Below are 17,939 nucleotides of genomic sequence, written 5' to 3'. Positions count from 1 at the left end.
GTTTTTTTTTTTTTTTTTTTTTTTTTTTTTTTTTTTTTTGGTCTTTTCACAGGGTTCCCATGGGGAAAATTTGTGCCTGTTTCTTGAACTTTAGTTCATGTCAGGGTCTGGAATTTAGAGAAAGAGCTGGTTTATATAGTGTTCCTGTCTTTTGTCCAGCTGGGTTGTTAGCTGGTTTCTGGGAGTCTCCCTGGAGTCCTGATGATTGTTCCAGGGAAACTGGGGGAATGGTAATGCTATCTATGGCTCTTATCTCCTGGATCATGGTGGTCATTACATTGCTGTTTCTTTTGCTGTGTGTCCTAGAGCAAGGGCTTTACTGAGCCATCCATCTGTGTCTGAGAGTTTTGCAACTTACTAAGGACAGTTGTCTTCCATCATGGGTCTAGGATGACCAGCTGACCTGCTGTGTTGGGATGGAGGTATGGTCAGAATGACTGGGGCTTTCACTGTCCATCTTCTGAGATTTGAAGTTTTGTTCAGACTTGCTGGCAGTCTACCACATCCTGTATTTAGGGAAGTTTTCCTGGCTTCCCCACATACCCCCCCCCCACCCCTCCCTCCCGGCTTTCTAGGAGTCTTATTGCTTCATATTCTGTGCCTGGTCAATTAACTTGCTGACACTCATTCACTATGTGCTTTACCCTATGCACAGTTTGAGTTGCTGCAATTCCCCTTGTCTGTGGCTCATGGTAGGGTGAAATACTTTTCATTTGTGGAGTCAGGGTTGGGAGTCTGGGGACTCTGGAGATTAGCGATTTATGGGTGAGGGTTTAGAGGTCAGAATCTATGAGTCAGGATTTAGGGATTAAAGGTTGAGATTAGGGCAGGATTAGGAGGTTAGAAGACACATGTCAGGGCCTCAGGATCTAGAACCAGGTCTAAGGTTAAAGTCTGAGAAGTTCAGGGACTAGGGCTTGGGTTACAGTTGCAAAGTAGTGTCAAAGGAGTTAAGGTTAGAGGGGGACTGGGGGTGGATTAGACGTTAGGGCTGTGGCAAAGGCCTAACGTTTAGGACCTGAGTTTAAGGACCAAAGGTTACAAGGTCAGTGTCAGAAGAGAATGAGTCAGGGTCAGGGTCAGAAGAGCTAGGGTTAGATTACAAGAGTCAAATCACTGTCAGTGATGGGGCTAGAGGTCAGGATAAAGGATTTAGAATCACGGTTAGGTGCTAGGGTTGGGATTCATTGGGGTTAGGGAAGCAGGGTGAGGGTCACTTCCTCTTTTTCCTTGCTGTGGGCAGATTCTCCAGTCAGAAGGAAGGCATTAGGTTCTATGGTCACATAAGCCCTAAGCCCCAGGGGATAGATGTCAAGGTTTCATGCTAACTATTCCATTGCATCCCACTTGATCATGGCAACACTGGGCCCTGAGGCTCAAGGGGTCAGTAGGAGAGAGATGCCAAACTCTGTCTCCTGCGGGCACTTCCTCATATCTGAAAGTCAGACTCTAGAGTCCCCCTTACCTGGCTCAGGGGATCACCTTTCCTCCTCCAAAGCAATCTGGACACACACACATACACACACTCTCACACAGAAGTATCTACACATGCAGGGAGGACACACAAGGATTAGAGGGCTCCTAGCCAGATTTTCCTCTCTTTAAGAAACCCAGAAGAAAGGCTGGGCTAGAGCAACAAAGATAGGTACAAGTCTGGAGGGAAAACAGAGAAGGGTTATGAGAAAGAGAATGCTGGGAGAGGGTGTTACTTTAGATCGTGAAATCTGGCCAGGCCTCTCTGCGGAGGACACAATGCTGAGTGAACCAAGCAAATACTGGGTAAAAGAGTGTTCAGGCAGAGTGAGAACCTCCTGTGGTGGTCTTGAGGTGGCAACAAGGCAGTGGAATGATAAGCATGAAGGGAGAGTGTATTGTGAAGGAATATTGGTCAGCAAAAGCCAAGTCACGTGGTGCTTTAAGGGCCATGGCAAGGAGTTTGGATCTTGTTCTTAGCAGAGCAGCAAAAAATGGCAGTGCTTCAGGCAGGAGAGTGATGGGACCAGTTTTATGCATGAAAAAGATCTGAGGGCGCCTGACTGGCTGGCAGTGGAGTGTGCAACTCCTGACCTCGGGGTTGTGAGTTCAAGCTTCACGTAGGGTATAGAGATTAAAAATGTGTTTTTGAAAAAATAAAAAGATCAATCTGACGGCTATATGAGAAACAAGCCACAGAAGGGTAGGGATAGACAGTACACGAAGAGAGGAAGCTGGCTTGGGCTAGCAGATGGCCAGAGGTGATCAGGTGTAACCTACAGCTTAAGGTTAAAGAGACAGGTTTGCTGAGGGATTGTTGAGGGGAGGCAAAAAAAAAAAAAAAAGAAAAAAAAAAAAAAAAGAAAAGAAAAGAAACTAAGAATCATGCCTGAGTTTTTGGAAAATTGGATGGCTGGCAGGAGTGGATCTCAGAGGATCGAAAGTTCTGTTTGTAACATTTACAGCAAAAGAAAAAATACACACATCATATAAAAAGTGAATGTGAAAGTATTTAAGTGTATTTTTTTTTTAATTTTTTTTTTAACGTTTATTTATTTTTGAGACAGAGAGAGACAGAGCATGAATGGGGGAGGGTCAGAGAGAGGGTGACACAGAATCCAAAACAGGCTCCAGGCTCTGAGCCGTCGGCACAGAGCCCGACGCGGGGCTTGAACTCACAGACCGTGAGATCATGACCTTAGCCGAAGTCGGCCGCTCAACCGACTGAGCCACCCAGGCGCCCCTAAGTGTATTTTTTTAATGGAAAATTTTTGTTTTGGCAGTTTTTTTTTTTTTAACGTTTATTTATTTTTGAGACAAAGAGAGACAGAGCATGAACAGGGAAGGGGCAGAGAGAGAGGGAGACACAGAATCTGAAGCAGGCTCCAGGCTCCGAGCCATCAGCCCAGAGCCCGACGCAGGGCTCGAACTCACAGACCGTGAGACCGTGACCTGAGTTAAAGTCGGACGCTTAACCAACTGAGCCACCCAGGCGCCCCTGTTTTGGCAGTTTTGAGCAGAGATAGTGATTCAAAGTTAGAAACTTCTATCAACATTTTTTGTTCTCTAAAGGAAATGTCCTCTCAGTTATGATCCACTAGGTTTGTGAATATTGTAAACTTGACTAAACTAATCCTTGGGACTCATTCTCTTGATTAAACAGGCCAGTGAATAAACTGGATATGAAATGGGCTCCAAATATTTTAAACAGTATCCAGGATTCTCTTGCTTTTTGGCATTCTCTGCTGCCTAATATTCAGGGGTCTAAATACTGCTATACAGCCATTGTCCCCCAAACAACATTCAAGTCATGTTGCTACCTTGGAAGGAGACCAAAGCTCTCAGGGCCAATCTGGATTAGAGCTGAGTCTGGTTAAAAGGGAGAAGCTCAGAGATTCTGACAAGGGAAACAGCACACACCTGGCCTGAAGACGATACTGCTTACAAAGGACACTGATAGATATTATTTATGCAGAGACAGCCTGACACAGACAACTCATCTGAACTCCTGAGGTCTTCTGGAGAACCTGTAAGCAAGTGAAGTTGTGTTATTTTGTAATCCATCCAGTTGCCTCAGGGAAGAATACTGGCTTCTTTGTTGGCTGCCAGCTGGTCAGCAGTTTACCTACAGGAAACAAAAGCCACAATTTTGACACAATCTGCAGTTTTTCCCTCTCTCTGTACCCTTTCTCTTACATAAATCCTGTTTTTGCCTTTGCCGGATTAAATCAATCACTGTTTTCCTTTATATACAAGGGTTTTTTTAATGTTTATTTAAGTAATCTCTACACCCAGCATGTGCTTCAAACTCACAACCTTGAGATCAAGAGTTGCCTGCTTTTGGGGCACCTGGGTGGTTCAGTTGGCTAAGCATCCGACTTTGGCTCAGGTCATGATCTCACCATTTGTTGGTTCGAGCCCCATGTCGGGCTCTGTGCTGACAGTTCGGAGCCTGGAGCCTGTTTCGGATTCTGTGTCCCTTCTCTCTCTGTCCCTCCCTCCACTTGCACTCTCTCTCTCAAAAATGAATTAAGGGGCGCCTGGGTGGTGCAGTCGGTTAGGCGTCCGACTACAGCCAGGTCACGATCTCGCGGTCCGTGAGTTCGAGCCCCGTGTCAGGCTCTGGGCTGATGGCTCAGAGCCTGGAGCCTGTTTCCGATTCTGTGTCTCCTTCTCTCTCTGCCCCTCCCCCGTTCATGCTCTGTCTCTCTCTGTCCCAAAAATAAATAAACGTTGAAAAAAAAAAATTAAAAAAAAAAAATGAATTAAATGTTAAAAAGTTAGAAAAAAAAAAAAAAAAAGAGTTGCCTGCTTTTCCAACAGAGCCAGCCAGTCACCCCCTTTATATACATACATAAAGTCTGAAAAAACTTAAGTCTGAGACAGAAAGCGAGCAGGGGAGGGGCAGAGAGGGAGGGAGAGAGAATCCCAAGCAGGCTCTGCACCCATGGGGCTCGAACCCATGAACTGTGAGATCATGACCTGAGCCAAAAGCCAGAGATGGACACTTATCCAACTGAGGCAACCAGGTGCCCCAATATACATAAAGTTTTTATACTATTCTTTGACAAAGGAAGGTCTTTGACCTTACCTTCTCTCTGCATTCTTTCCCATGATCAGTTCCTCACTGACAGATTTCCAACTATCACCACTTTGATAACTCCCACCGAACTTGATCCAACCACCACCAAGCTACTTCTGCTTGAATGTCTTACCATCACTCCAAACTCACATCCGAAATGAATGCATTCTCTTCTTTAAGTCAACCTCTTAACCATTTCCCAAACACACATGTTGAAACCAGAGTTATTTTTTCAGTTCTTGGACTGACTCCTTGAGTCCATGGGGAAGGATTTCTTCTAAACACTCCTGGCCTCTTGCCACACCTCTCCTCTCCTGGCTGAATCTTCTTGGCCTCTTCTTCCTTTCCTTCTTTTGGGAACCCCCTGCCCACAGGTTCTGCTGCTCTGTGTTGTAAGTTTTACAGGAACAGGCTCTGCCCTTTGGCAGGGCTGGAGGATGTCGTATTCAAAGGAATGTTAGGATCTGATGATGTGGCAAAGAACATAAGAAAAAGGAGATCCAGTGAAGACTGTGGGGAGCGAAACATCACATACAAGTTGAGGCCCTGATGGGACTAGCACTTGAGGCATTTCAAACACTTTTCAAGTTGGCCATGTTGAACGCCGGGTACTTTGTTCATAGGCAAGTGTTTTTATAAACCTGATTTTACACGTTTATTTATTTATTTATTGAGAGAGAGAGAGAGAGAGAGAGAGCGCGCGCGCGCAAGCACAAGTCGGGGAGGGGCAAAGAGAGAGAATCCCAAGCAGGCTCCACACTGTCAGCACAGAGCCAGACACAGGGCTCAAACTCACAAACCAGGAGATCATGACCTGAGCCGAAAAAACAAGAGTTGGGACACTTAACCAACTGAGCCACCCAGGGGCCCCATAAACCTGATTTTATAGACAAGCAGGGATGAATGAATACCTTAATGAAATGCCAGTCACATGGTTCAGCAAAGGCACTGTCCTTGTGCAAGCACTATGGTTTATGAATATAAGAGCTAAGGTGTGGGTACTGACCTTGGCCTTAGCACAGACCTACTGCCTTCCCTTATGGGACATCCGCAAAGCCTAAGCAGCAGAAAAGACCCTAGCAAGCAGGCCCTGCTGAGGCATAGATTTGACTACAGGAAGTCTTTCCCTACACACACCTTTTAGATATTGGGGCAAAACAAGTATTTGGTCCTTTACTGTTTTTTAGCTAGTTTGACAGGCCAGCTTTCCTTAGCTAAGGAACAGAAACATGTGTAAGCTCCAAACTTTACTGGTAGTCCCAGCCCAGCAGGCAACATGAAAAGGCTGTCCCCAGTTGCATCTGAGCTAGACTCAAGGCCAAAGGACAAAACCAGAACAACTCATGTGGTGTTTTTCTACTTGGTTTAAGGGTCACTCCCCACTTGCTGGCCTGTATGTCAATAATTCTGGCTATGGTTTTATAGTTCTGACACTTACAATGCAGCTTCAATCTTAAAAAGGTGGTGGATTTTATTTATAACAAAAATGCCCTTATGAGAAATAAAATATGTCATCTTTCTAGACTTGAGGCAGAAAAACACTCAATGAAATTATCGTAGCCACAAAGGTTAAGAAGGAAACGAGAAAAGCCTGCGCCTGAAACACTGTCTTAAGGAATCACATATGCTCAGGAAGTCCAGAAAGAAACAGAACTTTGGAAACCTGCTACATCAGATTAGAAGCAGTACAAGAATGAAAACAAAAGAAAAGAGAGATTTTCTTAAAAGAAAGTTCCTATCTTGGGAAACAACTGAGAGATAAATCTCTAGGGCACAGCCCTGCAAGCTCATTCCTTCTCCACTCTCTGTAGCCTAGCAAGGAGCTGGCTTTCTCTCCAACAATAAAATGTGAGAAATTCACTGAGCCTTCTGGAAAGGAGTAGGGGAACCTAGAAAAAAAATGCCAAAAGAGAAGCGTCTGAAAGAAATGCTACTCCCCACCTGACACATCCAGAAGTTGAAGACAGTATCTTGAAGAGCAGAGGTCTCAATTCTCACTGGGTCCGTGAGGCAGCACACTTTAGAAAAATAGCAGCTTTAAGTTAAAAAAAAAAAACCAACAGGAAGAAAGAAACCACCAAGAGTGATTTTCAACTGAAACTCGTGTGGTAAAGGACCACCTTCCTGCCCCTCAATCCACAGGAGGCAAGTGTCCTGACCAACTCCACAGCAGAAGGCAGTGGCCACACAGGACTGCTCACAGGAGGGCTGGGTATGCTTGTCATAAGAGCCCACCCTCAATGCAGCCTGGGGATGCCAGAAACACAGAACCCAAAGGAGAAATGGTATTAAGAAACTTGAATGTGCTGGATAAAAAAGAAAGGCATCTCAAAGACCTGGTTGGGGCTGCCACACCATCTTAAATATGTTGATGATGAAGGCCACATCATCTTAAATGCCACTAGGTAGACAAGACACAGGTAGATGTGCCCAGGATACAATGAACACGGGCCATAGTTAACCTCGTAATGGCTGATTCTCCCAACTGAGTTTAGACTCAGAAGTTGGAGACTGAATAACTGGTACACAATTAATGGAGTCCCAGGGAAACTGAATCAAGACCTTTTCAGCCCATTTACCTTCCTTCACATATCACTGAGTATCAAGATCTTTTGGCAGGTTTCTAGGGACAAAATCTGTTATGAGCTGGAGAGTGGTCTTTTCTAAATTTAAATTTGGCGGATGTGGCACAATACTGTGATAATTTTGTATGTCCTGTTAACGATTTAGATTCTTTTTGTTGTTGCTTTAAAACTTTTAAGAGACCTGGCATTGAACTTTGGCAGCACAGAATTAGAAGGCAGGAGAATTTGGTTCTCACACTGTTATGTTCTCCAACAGCTCCATCAGTATTAAATAAGTGGGCAGTTGGTCTCCACCTGCCTACCATTACTCCGTTTCTGTTGATTCTGAGCCCAAATTCAGAAAGAGTGTTATTTATTGGGTCTCCTCCTAAAATCACACCTGCCCTTACTTTCATCATGTAGGCTTATTGCTGAGGATAGTCAAAGCAACTATAAGATATGAACTAAATAAAGCCTTCTCCTGTGCATGTGTGTGGTGTGTGTAGGACAGAAGGCAGAAAGGTGAACTAATGGCCATGGTCTAAAAATTGGCCAAGTCCCTATAGTCCAAAGTTATGTTAACAAACATAAAGGTAGAAAACAGGGGCACCTGGCTGGCTTAGCCGATGGAGCATGCCACTCTTGAATTCAGGGTTATAAGTTCAAGCCCCACATTAGGTATAGAGATTACTTAAAAATAAAACCTTTAGGGGCACCTGGGTGGCTCAGTCAGTTAAGCAGCTCTTGATTTTGGCTCAGGTGGTGATCTCACGGTCTGTGAGTTTGAGCTGCTCAGCAAGGAGCCTGCTTGGGATTCTCAATCTCTCCCTCTCTCTCTCTCTCTCTGCTCCTCCTCGGCTTGCGCGCACGTGCTCTCTTTCTCTCTCTGAAAAATATACTTTGAAAAAATAATAAATAAATAAAACCTTAAAAAAACGTAGAAAACAAAACTGGGACCTGGTACACTTTGAAAATAAGAGTAAAATCTGATGTTTGGTCAGTAGCACATGGTTAAATTTACTCTCATCCTGTAAAGGCAGAAATGGACATGTGCCTTCACCAGCCAGACAGGTGATGAATGGCCTTTCCCAAAGACGTCTGGTGGAAACAAGCTCCCAAAACCAAAGATCTGCCTTCCAACATTCCAGGCGTGCAACACCTGTATATTTGGCAGGAGAGTCAGTTAAAAATATGTATATTTAAGTTGATGACAGTTATGGTTTATTTTCACTCTAATTCAGTGACTCCCTCCAAGAAAAAATGTTATCACCCTTCCTCAACCAGCCACACCGTCCCTTCTCCATATGAGACTACTCACCAAGAATACACCCAGTTCTCATCTCCTGACCCTGCACTGCTTCAACAGACTCCTTGGTAACCCACCGCACCCCAAGTTCCTTAGCGACATGTTCAAGGCCCTTACGACTATTTTCTCTCATGACCCATGTACACCTGGACCCAGCCACGCATCCTCCGTCACCATCCCCACACTGGCTGTGCTCTCTCGTGTCCACGGATCGCTCAAGGCTTTCAATGGCTGCCTCTGCCCTCGCGATCGGGAGCACCAGTTCTTCGCCTTTCACGTACCTCAGACAAGTACTGGGCAGCAACCATGTGCCACGCACCATCCTAGACAGAAAAGTAAGACAGAACGAGTCAGGCAAGGCCCGTCCCGGCGGCCCCGCTAGCAAGCACGGCCCACTGCCAGGCCACCACCTCCCCGCGCACTGCGGCCCGCGAACTCCGGCCTGGCCCTCCCTCCCGCTTGAGGGCGCCCGCGCCCGCACCGGCTCCGAGAGGCAGTTCCCGCCCGAGACGGCTCTGTCCTCTCGTACGGCAGGGGCAAGCGCTGGAGAGAGAGACAAGGGCCACCAGTAGGGCCGGCCTTCGTGCTGCATGCTGCGGGCCTTCGACCCGACCGCTCCCACAACGCGGTCTCCCCGCGGGGTCCACACACCTGGCCTCCGCTTCCGGCTCGGTCCGCGGCTTCACGGTAAGGACCCCCGGCAGGGCTGCCCGGCCGAACGCCCGAAGGACCCCGCTTGGGCCGCACAGGCTAGCTGTCGCGGTGCCTGGTGGCCGGGCGCCGCGGTGGAAGACCAGGTGCATCTAGACTTGAACTCCATCCGGGCTGGGGCGCGAACAGCCCAGAATCTGGGATGGGCTTAAGCCTGGGTACAAAGGACAGGAGTCGCGCGGCTGCAGGCCTAGAGAAGGGGGGGTGGGGACAGCGAGGAGAGGGGCGGTGTCAAGAAATGGGGCTGAGTGCCTGGGGGATTGGAGAACTGGGCCTCGGGTGTCGGGGTGAGGGTAGAGAATGGGGAGCTGAGACAGAGCTGGGGGAGGGCTGCAGGTCCCCGCTTTGCCTAGGAGGACGAGGGGCTTTGCCGACGCCCTCCCGGAATCGGAGGAATGGGTGCCTTCGGTGTGGCGGCGAATGCCTAGGCAACCCCCCAAATTTATGATTCTCTGATGGAGTGACTTTTAAGTTGAACAAATTTCTTGACCTGTCAACATTTGTTGTAAACCGAGGGCCATGACAGTCATTACTTAGTTGGCATAAGGAGAGGAAACATCCTTCCCTAGAGAGCCCCTAGCAGCTTGGCCTTGGTATAGCTGGATGAGATTCATTCATTCATTAATTCACCAAATACTTTTGAGAGCCAGCTATGTGCTAGGCACTCTGCATAGGTACTGAGAATAAAACCATGAGCAAAACAGATCCCTGCTTTAATGCAGCTGGCCTAAGGGGTGAAGACATAACTGAAGAAGAGGTCCAAGAAGATGTAATAGGGGAAGTGAGCTAAGATCTAGTGGGTGAGGGGCCCAGGGTGGCTCAGGTCATGATCTCAGAGTTGGTGTGATCGAGCTCGCATTGGGCTCTGTGCTGACAATGAAGAGTGTGCTTGGGATTCTCTCTCTCTCCTCTCTGCCCCTCCCTCCCCCTTAAAAAAAATCAAAAAACAAAAAATATTAAAAGAAAAGATCTAGTGGGTGAATAGGAGGTAACCAGAGGAAACACATTTTGGACTGTGAAAAGGTCTCAGGCAAAAGCTTAAGGCGGGGACTGATATGATTAGATTTGTATTTTTAGTTCACTGGCTGCTGTGTGGAGAACAGATTGTAGAGGCTGGCAGGAGGAGAAATTGAGAGGCCATCGAGGAGGCTGTTGCAGAAGTCTGGGGAGGGTTGATGATGTCTTAGACTGGGTGGTGGCCCTTGAGGAGAGGATTGTATGGATTTGAGATCTATTGCTTAGGCAAAATTGCCAGAACTTGGTGATAACATGGATTTGGAGGGGGTGGGAGGTGAGGTGTCAAGGTTGTTTCTCCCTAGATACATGGTGAAGATTCCGCTTGTTTTTGGGTTACTCACAACCTGAGATGCAAGGGAGAGTGGGTTGGCTGATCTTGCACTAGTTAGGCTGGACTTCGTTTTGTGGTTTGAGTAAGCAAGCACTGCCTTTAACGTGATCATCAGGCTACTTTCAGCCTAAGGGAAATGAGGGTGTTGTCCAGACTGTCCCTGTGTGTGTTCATGGAAGCCTTCTCCATATTTGTTGGCAAATTTAGGAGCTCCACCAAATAATCTTTTGAGACCTAGTCTTTAGTCCTGAAGAGATGATCAGTTTCTCACATGTGAATAAAATTTCACAGTTGAGAGAGACCTCAAATTCTTTTAGTCTGGTTTATAAAATACTTTTATATTCTTTATATCATGTCCACAATTATTTTTTTTAATTTTTAATGTTTATTTTTGAGAGAGAGAGCATAAGTGGGGAAGAGGGAGACACAGAATCTTTTTTTTTTTTTAATTTTTTTTTTCAACGTTTTTTATTTATTTTTGGGACAGAGAGAGACAGAGCATGAACGGGGGAGGGGCAGAGAGAGAGGGAGACACAGAATCGGAAACAGGCTCCAGGCTCCGAGCCATCAGCCCAGAGCCTGACGCGGGGCTCGAACTCACGGACCGCGAGATTGTGACCTGGCCGAAGTCGGACGCCTAACCGACTGCGCCACCCAGGCGCCCCGTCACAGAATCTTAAGCCGACTCCAGGCTCTGAGCTGTCCGCACAGAGCCAGACGTAGGACTCGAACTCATGAAATACGAGATCATGACCTGAGCCGAAGTCGGACACTTAACTGACTTAGCTACCCAGGTGCCCTGTCCACAATTATTTGTTGAACTCTTACACCATGCTAGACACTAGAAATACAAAGATGGATAGAATAAGACTATATAGGTTCATTTAGTCAATAAAACTGACCTTTGTCCCAGGCAGTGTTTCAGCTGCTACAGATACAAAATGGTTACAACTAGTCCTTGACCTTGGAGTTGCCTGTTCACAAGCTTTGCCCTGAGGACAACCGAGTGTGTTAGAGAATTTGATTTGGGGGGCGCCTGGGTGGCTCAGTCGGTTAAGCGTCCGACTTCGGCTCAGGTCATGATCTCACAGTTCGTGAGTTCGAGCCCCACGTTGGGCTCTGTGCTGACAGCTCAGAGCCTGGAGCCTGCTTCACATTCTGTGTCTCCCTCTCTCTCTGCCCCTTCCCTGCTCATGCTGTGTCTCTCTCTGTCTCAAAAATAAATAAACATTAAAAAATTAAAAAAAAAAAAAGAATTTGATTTGGGCAGGGGAGGTCCTGACCTATCTGTAAGATTAGATAAGAGATGGTAGGTATCTAGCAGACTTTTTGGGGGGATATCCTGGGAACATCCCAATTCTTGTCCATCCAATTTTCCAATTCTAGAATCGATGGGAGAGCACTATGGGATAGAAGGCCTTATGAATGGAAACAGTTATTGTACCTTTGTGGCCAGGCTGTTTAGCAATGTAAATTGTAAATCCTCTAAAACACCAAGAAAAATTAGGAAGGGAAGGGAATATTGCAGAGACAGGTAGAGTTTAAACCTGAATTTCTCCTGAATGGGTAACTTCTTTGTACGTAACTGCCACATGCTTTGGGAGTGTTAGGAATGAGATCTGCTGTTAGCTTGCAAGGCTCCATGGCTCCGGAGGAGGAAGGGTGGGGAGCACAGCACTGAGGAGTCCCTAATCCAGCTTTCTGATGGCAGGAGTGAGATGACCTCGATCTTGAGAAGCCCTCAGGCTCTCCAGCTCACTCTGGCCCTGATCAAGCCTGATGCGGTTGCTCACCCCCTGATTCTGGAGGTAAGAAGGAATCTTAAGCCTCTACCGTATGTCCTGGGCACTGCCTCTGTTTCCTGTGCCACAGGGCCACTTGTGAAGACTGACAGCACAGTCCTGTGCAAGATGCCGTGGAAGTAAAGCTAGGAACCATGGACTCTGACCCTGAGAAGACTAAAAATCTACTGGAGAATTGGGGCAGATAAAAAATATAAGGATCCAATAAAGTAAGAAGAAGAACCAAACCTCTAGACAATGTGTATATATTAGTTTTCTATCGCTATGAAACAAATTACCACAAATTTAGCAGCTTAAAACATTTATTATTTCACAATTCTAGAATTTAGAGGTGCAGGAGGTTCAGCTGAGTTTTTCCTCAGGGTCTCACGAGGCCAAAGTCAAGGTATCAGCAGGCCAGGTCCTTATCTGGAGGGTCTGGGGAAGAATCCACATCCAAAGTCATTCAGGTTGTTGGCAGCATTTGGTTCCTATGGTTCTAAGACTGAGGTCCCCATGTCCTTGCTGGCCTTCAGGCGAAGACTGCTCTCAGTTTTTAGAGACCACTCACATTCCTCATCACACAGCTCCCTCCATCTATAAGACAGGAACAGCGTGTTCAGTGCTTCAAATGCTTTAAACCTGACTTCCTCATTAGTGCCTGGCCAGATAAAACTCAGCTTTTAAAGAGCTCATGTGATTAATTGGGCTCATCTGGATAATATTTTTTTTTTCAACGTTTATTTTTTTGGGACAGAGAGACAGAGCATGAACGGGGGAGGGGCAGAGAGAGAGGGAGACACAGAATCGGAAACAGGCTCCAGGCTCCGAGCCATCAGCCCAGAGCCTGACGCGGGGCTCGAACTCACGGACCGCGAGATCGTGACCTGGCTGAAGTCGGACGCTTAACCGACTGCGCCACCCAGGCGCCCCTGGATAATATTTTTGATTCAACTAATAGCAACCTTAATATCCCTTTTGCCATGTAATGTAACATAATCATGTTGCATGGTATTCAGAGCCCTGTAGAGTAGGGTGCGCAATCTTGGTGGGACTGGGGGAGGGTCATCGTAGGGTCCTGCCGAGGATAGTTTGATAAGTATTCGCTGCGCAGCACTGCTGGGAAAGCTCACCGTGGTGCGGAGAAAGACCAGAGCAGTCAGGAATGGTGGCCTGCAAGTGCGGGGCCCTGGCCAGCAGGAAGGAAGGGTAGACTTTGGTCAGTGCACAGGAGGGCAGGTGTTCCACAGAGGGAGATGCTGAGGCAGGAACGCGGGTGGTGGATCCGAGGGCCACAAGCAGGCTGGGGTGACAGGATGACAGAATTGGAAGAGGTGGAGGGCAAGGAAAGTACAGCCTTGAGCACTGGCCTAAAGTAGTTATACCTCATTCCATGAGTAAAGTTCTGACCAGAGTGGGACATATAAATTATGGTGTTTTTAATCTGTCATGTGTGATGGTTTGGAGAGAGTGGGACAAACTCAAGGCAGGACCACTATCAAGAGATTTGTAAGATGATCCGAGAGGTGGGTTGTGTGGGCTTCAGCTGAAGGGAGGGGCCGAGATGGCACCAGAGGCTCATGTTCTAGCCGTGTGACTGAAGGTCTTTACCTCACCCCACCTTCTTTCTCTACTGACCCAACACAGGACAGACCATCAAGTCCTGGGCTCTGATGGGTTCTTTTGGTCAGCCTGGATTTCCTTTTCACTCAAATGGTCACTTTGACTGATTTTTTAAAAATGTTTATTTTTGAAAGAGAGAAAGAGAGTGCATGTATGCCCGTGCGCACGCGCAGGAGAGGGGTAGAGAGAGAGGAGAACAGAGGATCTGAAGCCGGCTCTGTGCCCACAGCAGACAGCCCAATGTGGGGCTTGAACCTGGGATCCATGAGATCATATCCTGAGCCAAAGTCAGGTGCTTACCCGACTAAGCCACCTAGGCGGCCCATCCTTTTGACTTATTTGTATCTTTTTTTGTTTTGTTTTGAGAGAAAGAAGGGGTGCAAGTGAGTGAGGGGCAGAGAAACAAAGGGGGGCAGAGAGACCGAGGGAGGGTGGGAGGGAGAGAGACACAGAGAGACAGAGAATTCCACGAAGGGCAGAGAGAGAAAGAGAGAAAGCCGGGGCTCACTCGAAGTGTGGCTGTAGCTCACCTGAAGTGGGGCTCAAGCTCATCTGATGTGGGACTTGAACTCATGAACCGTGAGATCATGACCTGAGCTGAAGTCAGACATTTAACCAACTGAGCCACCCAGGCACCCCATCCCTTTGACTGATTTTTATCTTTGACATGGTGTTTATCCAGGCTGTTCATCAGCAGATTCTGAGCAACAAGTTCCTTATTGTACGAATGAGAGAACTTCTGTGGAGAAAAGAAGATTGCCAGAAGTTTTACCAAGAACATGAAGGTAGGATAAGCAGTCCTCTGAATGGGAGCCTTCTCTGTCCCACGAGGTGTGCAAGGACACATAATGGCAGGCTGTCTCTGACCTACCAACTGTAAAGTTATAGCCATTTTCTAAAGTCTGGCTTTATACACAAACTTTTCATGATTGTCAATCTTTTAAAAATATTTTCTAGGAGGGTTCTACTTCGTAGCCCAACCGGACATTTAGTTTTATGTCCTGATGATATCAGTAGGTATAGGGGATGTTTACTCTGTCGGACATTGTCCTCATGCTCATGGTTTCTCTGAATTTTCCCCACAGCCCTATGAGGTAGGTACTGTTAGGTCTCCAGCACATGGATTAGGAACCTGAGCTGGGGAAATTAATGACTTACCTGAAACTGCACAGGCTGTAAGTGGCAGAGCCTGTGTTCAGACCCAGGTATATCAGACTCCTTGTTCCTTTTTTTCCAAAATGGTTTTTATCATTCCAAGTAAGGAGACCTAAGTACAAAAAGTGCTCTTGGGCACCAGTGTCTGGATGAAATTACTCTCTCTCTTTGCAGGTCGTTTTTTCTATCAGCGGCTGGTGGAGTTCATGGCCAGGTACTTCTAATTTTGGTTTGGGCATCTTTATCCACCAAGATTTATCTCTGTTGCTCCTAAACTTGTTAATTTCATGTGATGCTCTTTGAAGTTGTAATCGGTGTTAAATGTCTGAAGAAACATGGGCTTGGAGCCATGATTAAGCCAACACTGACCTGGTGGCCACCTGCCATCGTGCTTATTGGTCCTGTGGCTATAGAAGAGTATTGTTGAATGCTACTTAACAACTCTGCTGACCTCTGTGGCCTTTTGCATGTACACAGCAGGGGCCTTCCATCACCTCCTGTTTGAAGCAGTGTTGGTACTGAGCTAGAAAGGCAGGGTAACCCTCAGGGTGGAATGTCCCTTTATTTGTGCCCTGCTCACAGTTTGCCCTCCTAGACCACATAGCCGGATTCCTGACACCTGCTCCTTTTGTACACAGTGGGCCAATCCGAGCCTACATCCTTGCCCGCAAGGATGCCATCCAGCTTTGGAGGACACTGATGGGACCCACCAGAGTGTTCCAAGCACGTCACGTGGCCCCAGATTCAATTCGTGGAAGTTTTGGCCTCACTGACACCCGCAACACAACCCATGGCTCTGGTGAGTCTGCCTCCCCTGCCCTCGGCCACAGTGAGGGAGGATGATTTGGGGCTGGTGGTCAGGCCCTATGAGGGAGTTGAGAGCCAGGTATCCCGCCATGAACTCTCCTCCCTCCAGGCATTTCTGGCCCTGTGTGGCCGTCTGGGCAAATGTGGCCCCAGGACTGAGGGTCAGCAGGACTAGAGGCTCAGGTTTCTGAATCTGACTCTAACTGCCTCTTACCTCCTTCCTGCACTCCCTATGAGAACCCCTTCTCTTTCTTACCTCCTCTTACAGACTCTGTGGTTTCAGCCAGTAGAGAGATCGCAGCCTTCTTCCCTGACTTCAGTGAACAGCGCTGGTATGAGGAAGAGGAGCCGCAGCTGCGCTGTGGCCCTGTGCGCTATAGTCCAGAGGGAGGCATCCACTGCGCGGCCGGAGCAGCAGACCCGGGACCAGCCTGCCGCAGGCCTGTGGGTCTGTGAAGACTGGTGGAATTGCCCAGCCTTCTCTCGGAGACCTCATAGGACCAGGGAGGCCTGGGGATCGTGGCGCCATCTCTGCCGGGCACCACGCCTACCTGAGGATCTAGCTCCTCACTGCCACCTCCTCTAGAATCTAGCTGTCTATCTACCTCTTTTCCAGAACGTTCATGGGTGGTTCAGAGGAATAATGGCTCCTCTTTTTTCCTGAGAACTAGTCATCTTTTTCAAAGAAGAGTTTGCCTAATCGACTTGCCTGAAAAATGCAGTGACTCTATATAAGCAACATTTGGCCTACCTTCTTCAATAAAAGTCAGTCTACTGAATCCTCAAGGCTAGGAGCCCTACTCTAGGTGTTTTCTCTCTCTCCTTCCATGGAGTAATTAAACCTTTCCTGAAGCCAAGTTTCCGGTCTGCGCTAAATGGAGAGAATTGTGTAGAAATCCCCCAGGAGCTTCACACACAGTGTGCAGCTTGTCTAGTGCATAAAGGCACCCAGCGCTGAGTGTGGGCGCGTGGTATAGGGCTGCATCCTGGGGGAAGGAGCACCTTTTATTTGAATAAAGATGTGTCTGCTAGCAGAGGCATGTTTTTATGATTCACTTTTTTTCTGATTTGCACAAAACAGTCAAGTTAGCCATGTCTCTGTTGTAGCTGAGGATGACAGTTATCTATTGCTGCATTACACATCATCTCAAAATTTACTGGCTTAACACGATAATGGTCTATTTTTACGTGTCTCTGGATTGGTTGAGTGGTTCTGCTGGTCTGACTTGAACTCACTCATGTGGCTGCATTTGGCAGATGGGTCAAATATGGTCTTTTATCCTGAGCTTCTTCATAGCATGGTTGTTTCAGGGTTCTAAGAGGTCAGGCCCCCATTCGCAAGCTTCTGCCTATATCATGTTTGCTAATATCCCATTGACCAAAACAAGTCATGTGGCCAAGCCCAGAGGCCATGTGGGAAGAGACCACATGAGGGCACGGATACCGGGAGGTATGAATCATAAGGGGCCATTATTATGACAATCTACCATACTGGGAGTAGTGAGGAACCTTAAATTTATATAGGATTTGTGAAAACAGATATTTGCACAAGCTAACAAAGGAGATGAAGAGATAGCCAGAGAAAGAAGGAAAAAACCAAGGATGTGTGGATCAGGAAAGTCAAGACAAGAGAGTGTTTCTGGAGAATGAAGCAATGTTGAATGTTGCCTTTAAAATACCTCTAAATGTGACAGCACGGAGGTCACTGTGACCTTGGCAACAGCAGCATCTCTGTGGCAATAAGGAGCTTACCTCACATGGAAGATAATGGGCTAAAGCATTTATGCTGTTGTACTACCTTTGGGCTTAGAGTGACATGCCTAGGAGTCTTACATCTGAATCTAGAAATGTACCTGCCTATGCTCCCATCTTCTCTTCTCTTCCTGTTACAACACAGGAAAGGGCCCTGCTTCCCATTAAGTCAGCCCTTCCACGTGCTCTGAATCCCATCTTGCTCTTTTGGTTTTCTAGTCTCTAGTACACTTTTACCTCTCTCTACTGAATCCGTTTTAGTGTCTCCCACTTTTCAAAATCTTTCTAACCTCACTTTCCCCTTCAGCTACCTGTGTTTCTTCCTCTCTGGACAAAG

The 17,939-nt window shown here is 47.1% G+C and overlaps 2 protein-coding genes across 14 annotated transcripts in view; one reads left to right on the top strand and one right to left on the bottom strand.

Moving 5' to 3' along the window:
* FBXW12 (F-box and WD repeat domain containing 12) overlaps positions 1–9,123 on the bottom strand; it is a 76,449-nt gene extending 67,326 nt beyond the window's left edge. For 6 of the 9 annotated variants that reach the window (XM_040445249.1, XM_040445248.1, XM_040445239.1 and 3 more), the window contains exons 1-2: positions 9,077–9,123; positions 8,707–8,748 (exon numbers count right to left, since the gene is read on the bottom strand). The gene's annotated coding sequence lies outside the window, so the exon portion shown is untranslated. Of the gene's footprint in view, positions 1–3,393; positions 3,822–6,496; positions 6,574–7,835; positions 7,885–8,706; positions 8,749–9,076 lie in introns of those variants that run through there. The other 3 variants (XM_040445240.1, XM_040445241.1, XM_040445244.1) reach the window with 3 other exon arrangements.
* Positions 8,916–16,886, top strand: NME6 (NME/NM23 nucleoside diphosphate kinase 6). 5 transcript variants are annotated; one of them, XM_040445257.1, is made up of 6 exons: positions 8,916–9,112; positions 12,196–12,292; positions 14,571–14,673; positions 15,218–15,257; positions 15,682–15,842; positions 16,119–16,886. In XM_040445257.1, exons 2-6 carry the CDS (start codon positions 12,203–12,205, stop codon positions 16,304–16,306), a joined length of 582 nt encoding a protein of 193 aa, XP_040301191.1. In that variant the 5' UTR covers positions 8,916–9,112; positions 12,196–12,202; the 3' UTR covers positions 16,307–16,886. The 5 variants fall into 5 exon arrangements, with proteins under 5 accessions (XP_040301191.1, XP_040301189.1, XP_040301190.1 ...); XM_040445255.1 differs by having other exon boundaries at positions 9,007–9,112; positions 16,134–16,886; XM_040445259.1 differs by lacking the exon at positions 8,916–9,112 and adding an exon at positions 9,124–9,222.
* Positions 16,887–17,939: the final 1,053 nt, after the last annotated feature.

Source organism: Herpailurus yagouaroundi, unplaced genomic scaffold (assembly GCF_014898765.1).
Source record: "Herpailurus yagouaroundi ecotype Mexico unplaced genomic scaffold, PumYag 193, whole genome shotgun sequence".
Lineage (NCBI taxonomy): Eukaryota > Metazoa > Chordata > Mammalia > Carnivora > Felidae > Herpailurus > Herpailurus yagouaroundi.
Note: the sequence above shows the minus strand (reverse complement) of the source record. Positions and strands in the feature narration are given on the sequence as shown.

Coding starts and splice junctions, on each gene's coding strand:
- NME6 (XM_040445257.1), top strand. CDS start 12,203: ATGACCTCGATCTTGAGAAGCCCTCAGGCTCTCCAGCTCACTCTGGCC. Junction 12,293..14,570: donor CTCACCCCCTGATTCTGGAG/GTAAGAAGGAAT, acceptor GTGTTTATCCAG/GCTGTTCATCAGCAGATTCT. Junction 14,674..15,217: donor GTTTTACCAAGAACATGAAG/GTAGGATAAGCA, acceptor CTCTCTTTGCAG/GTCGTTTTTTCTATCAGCGG.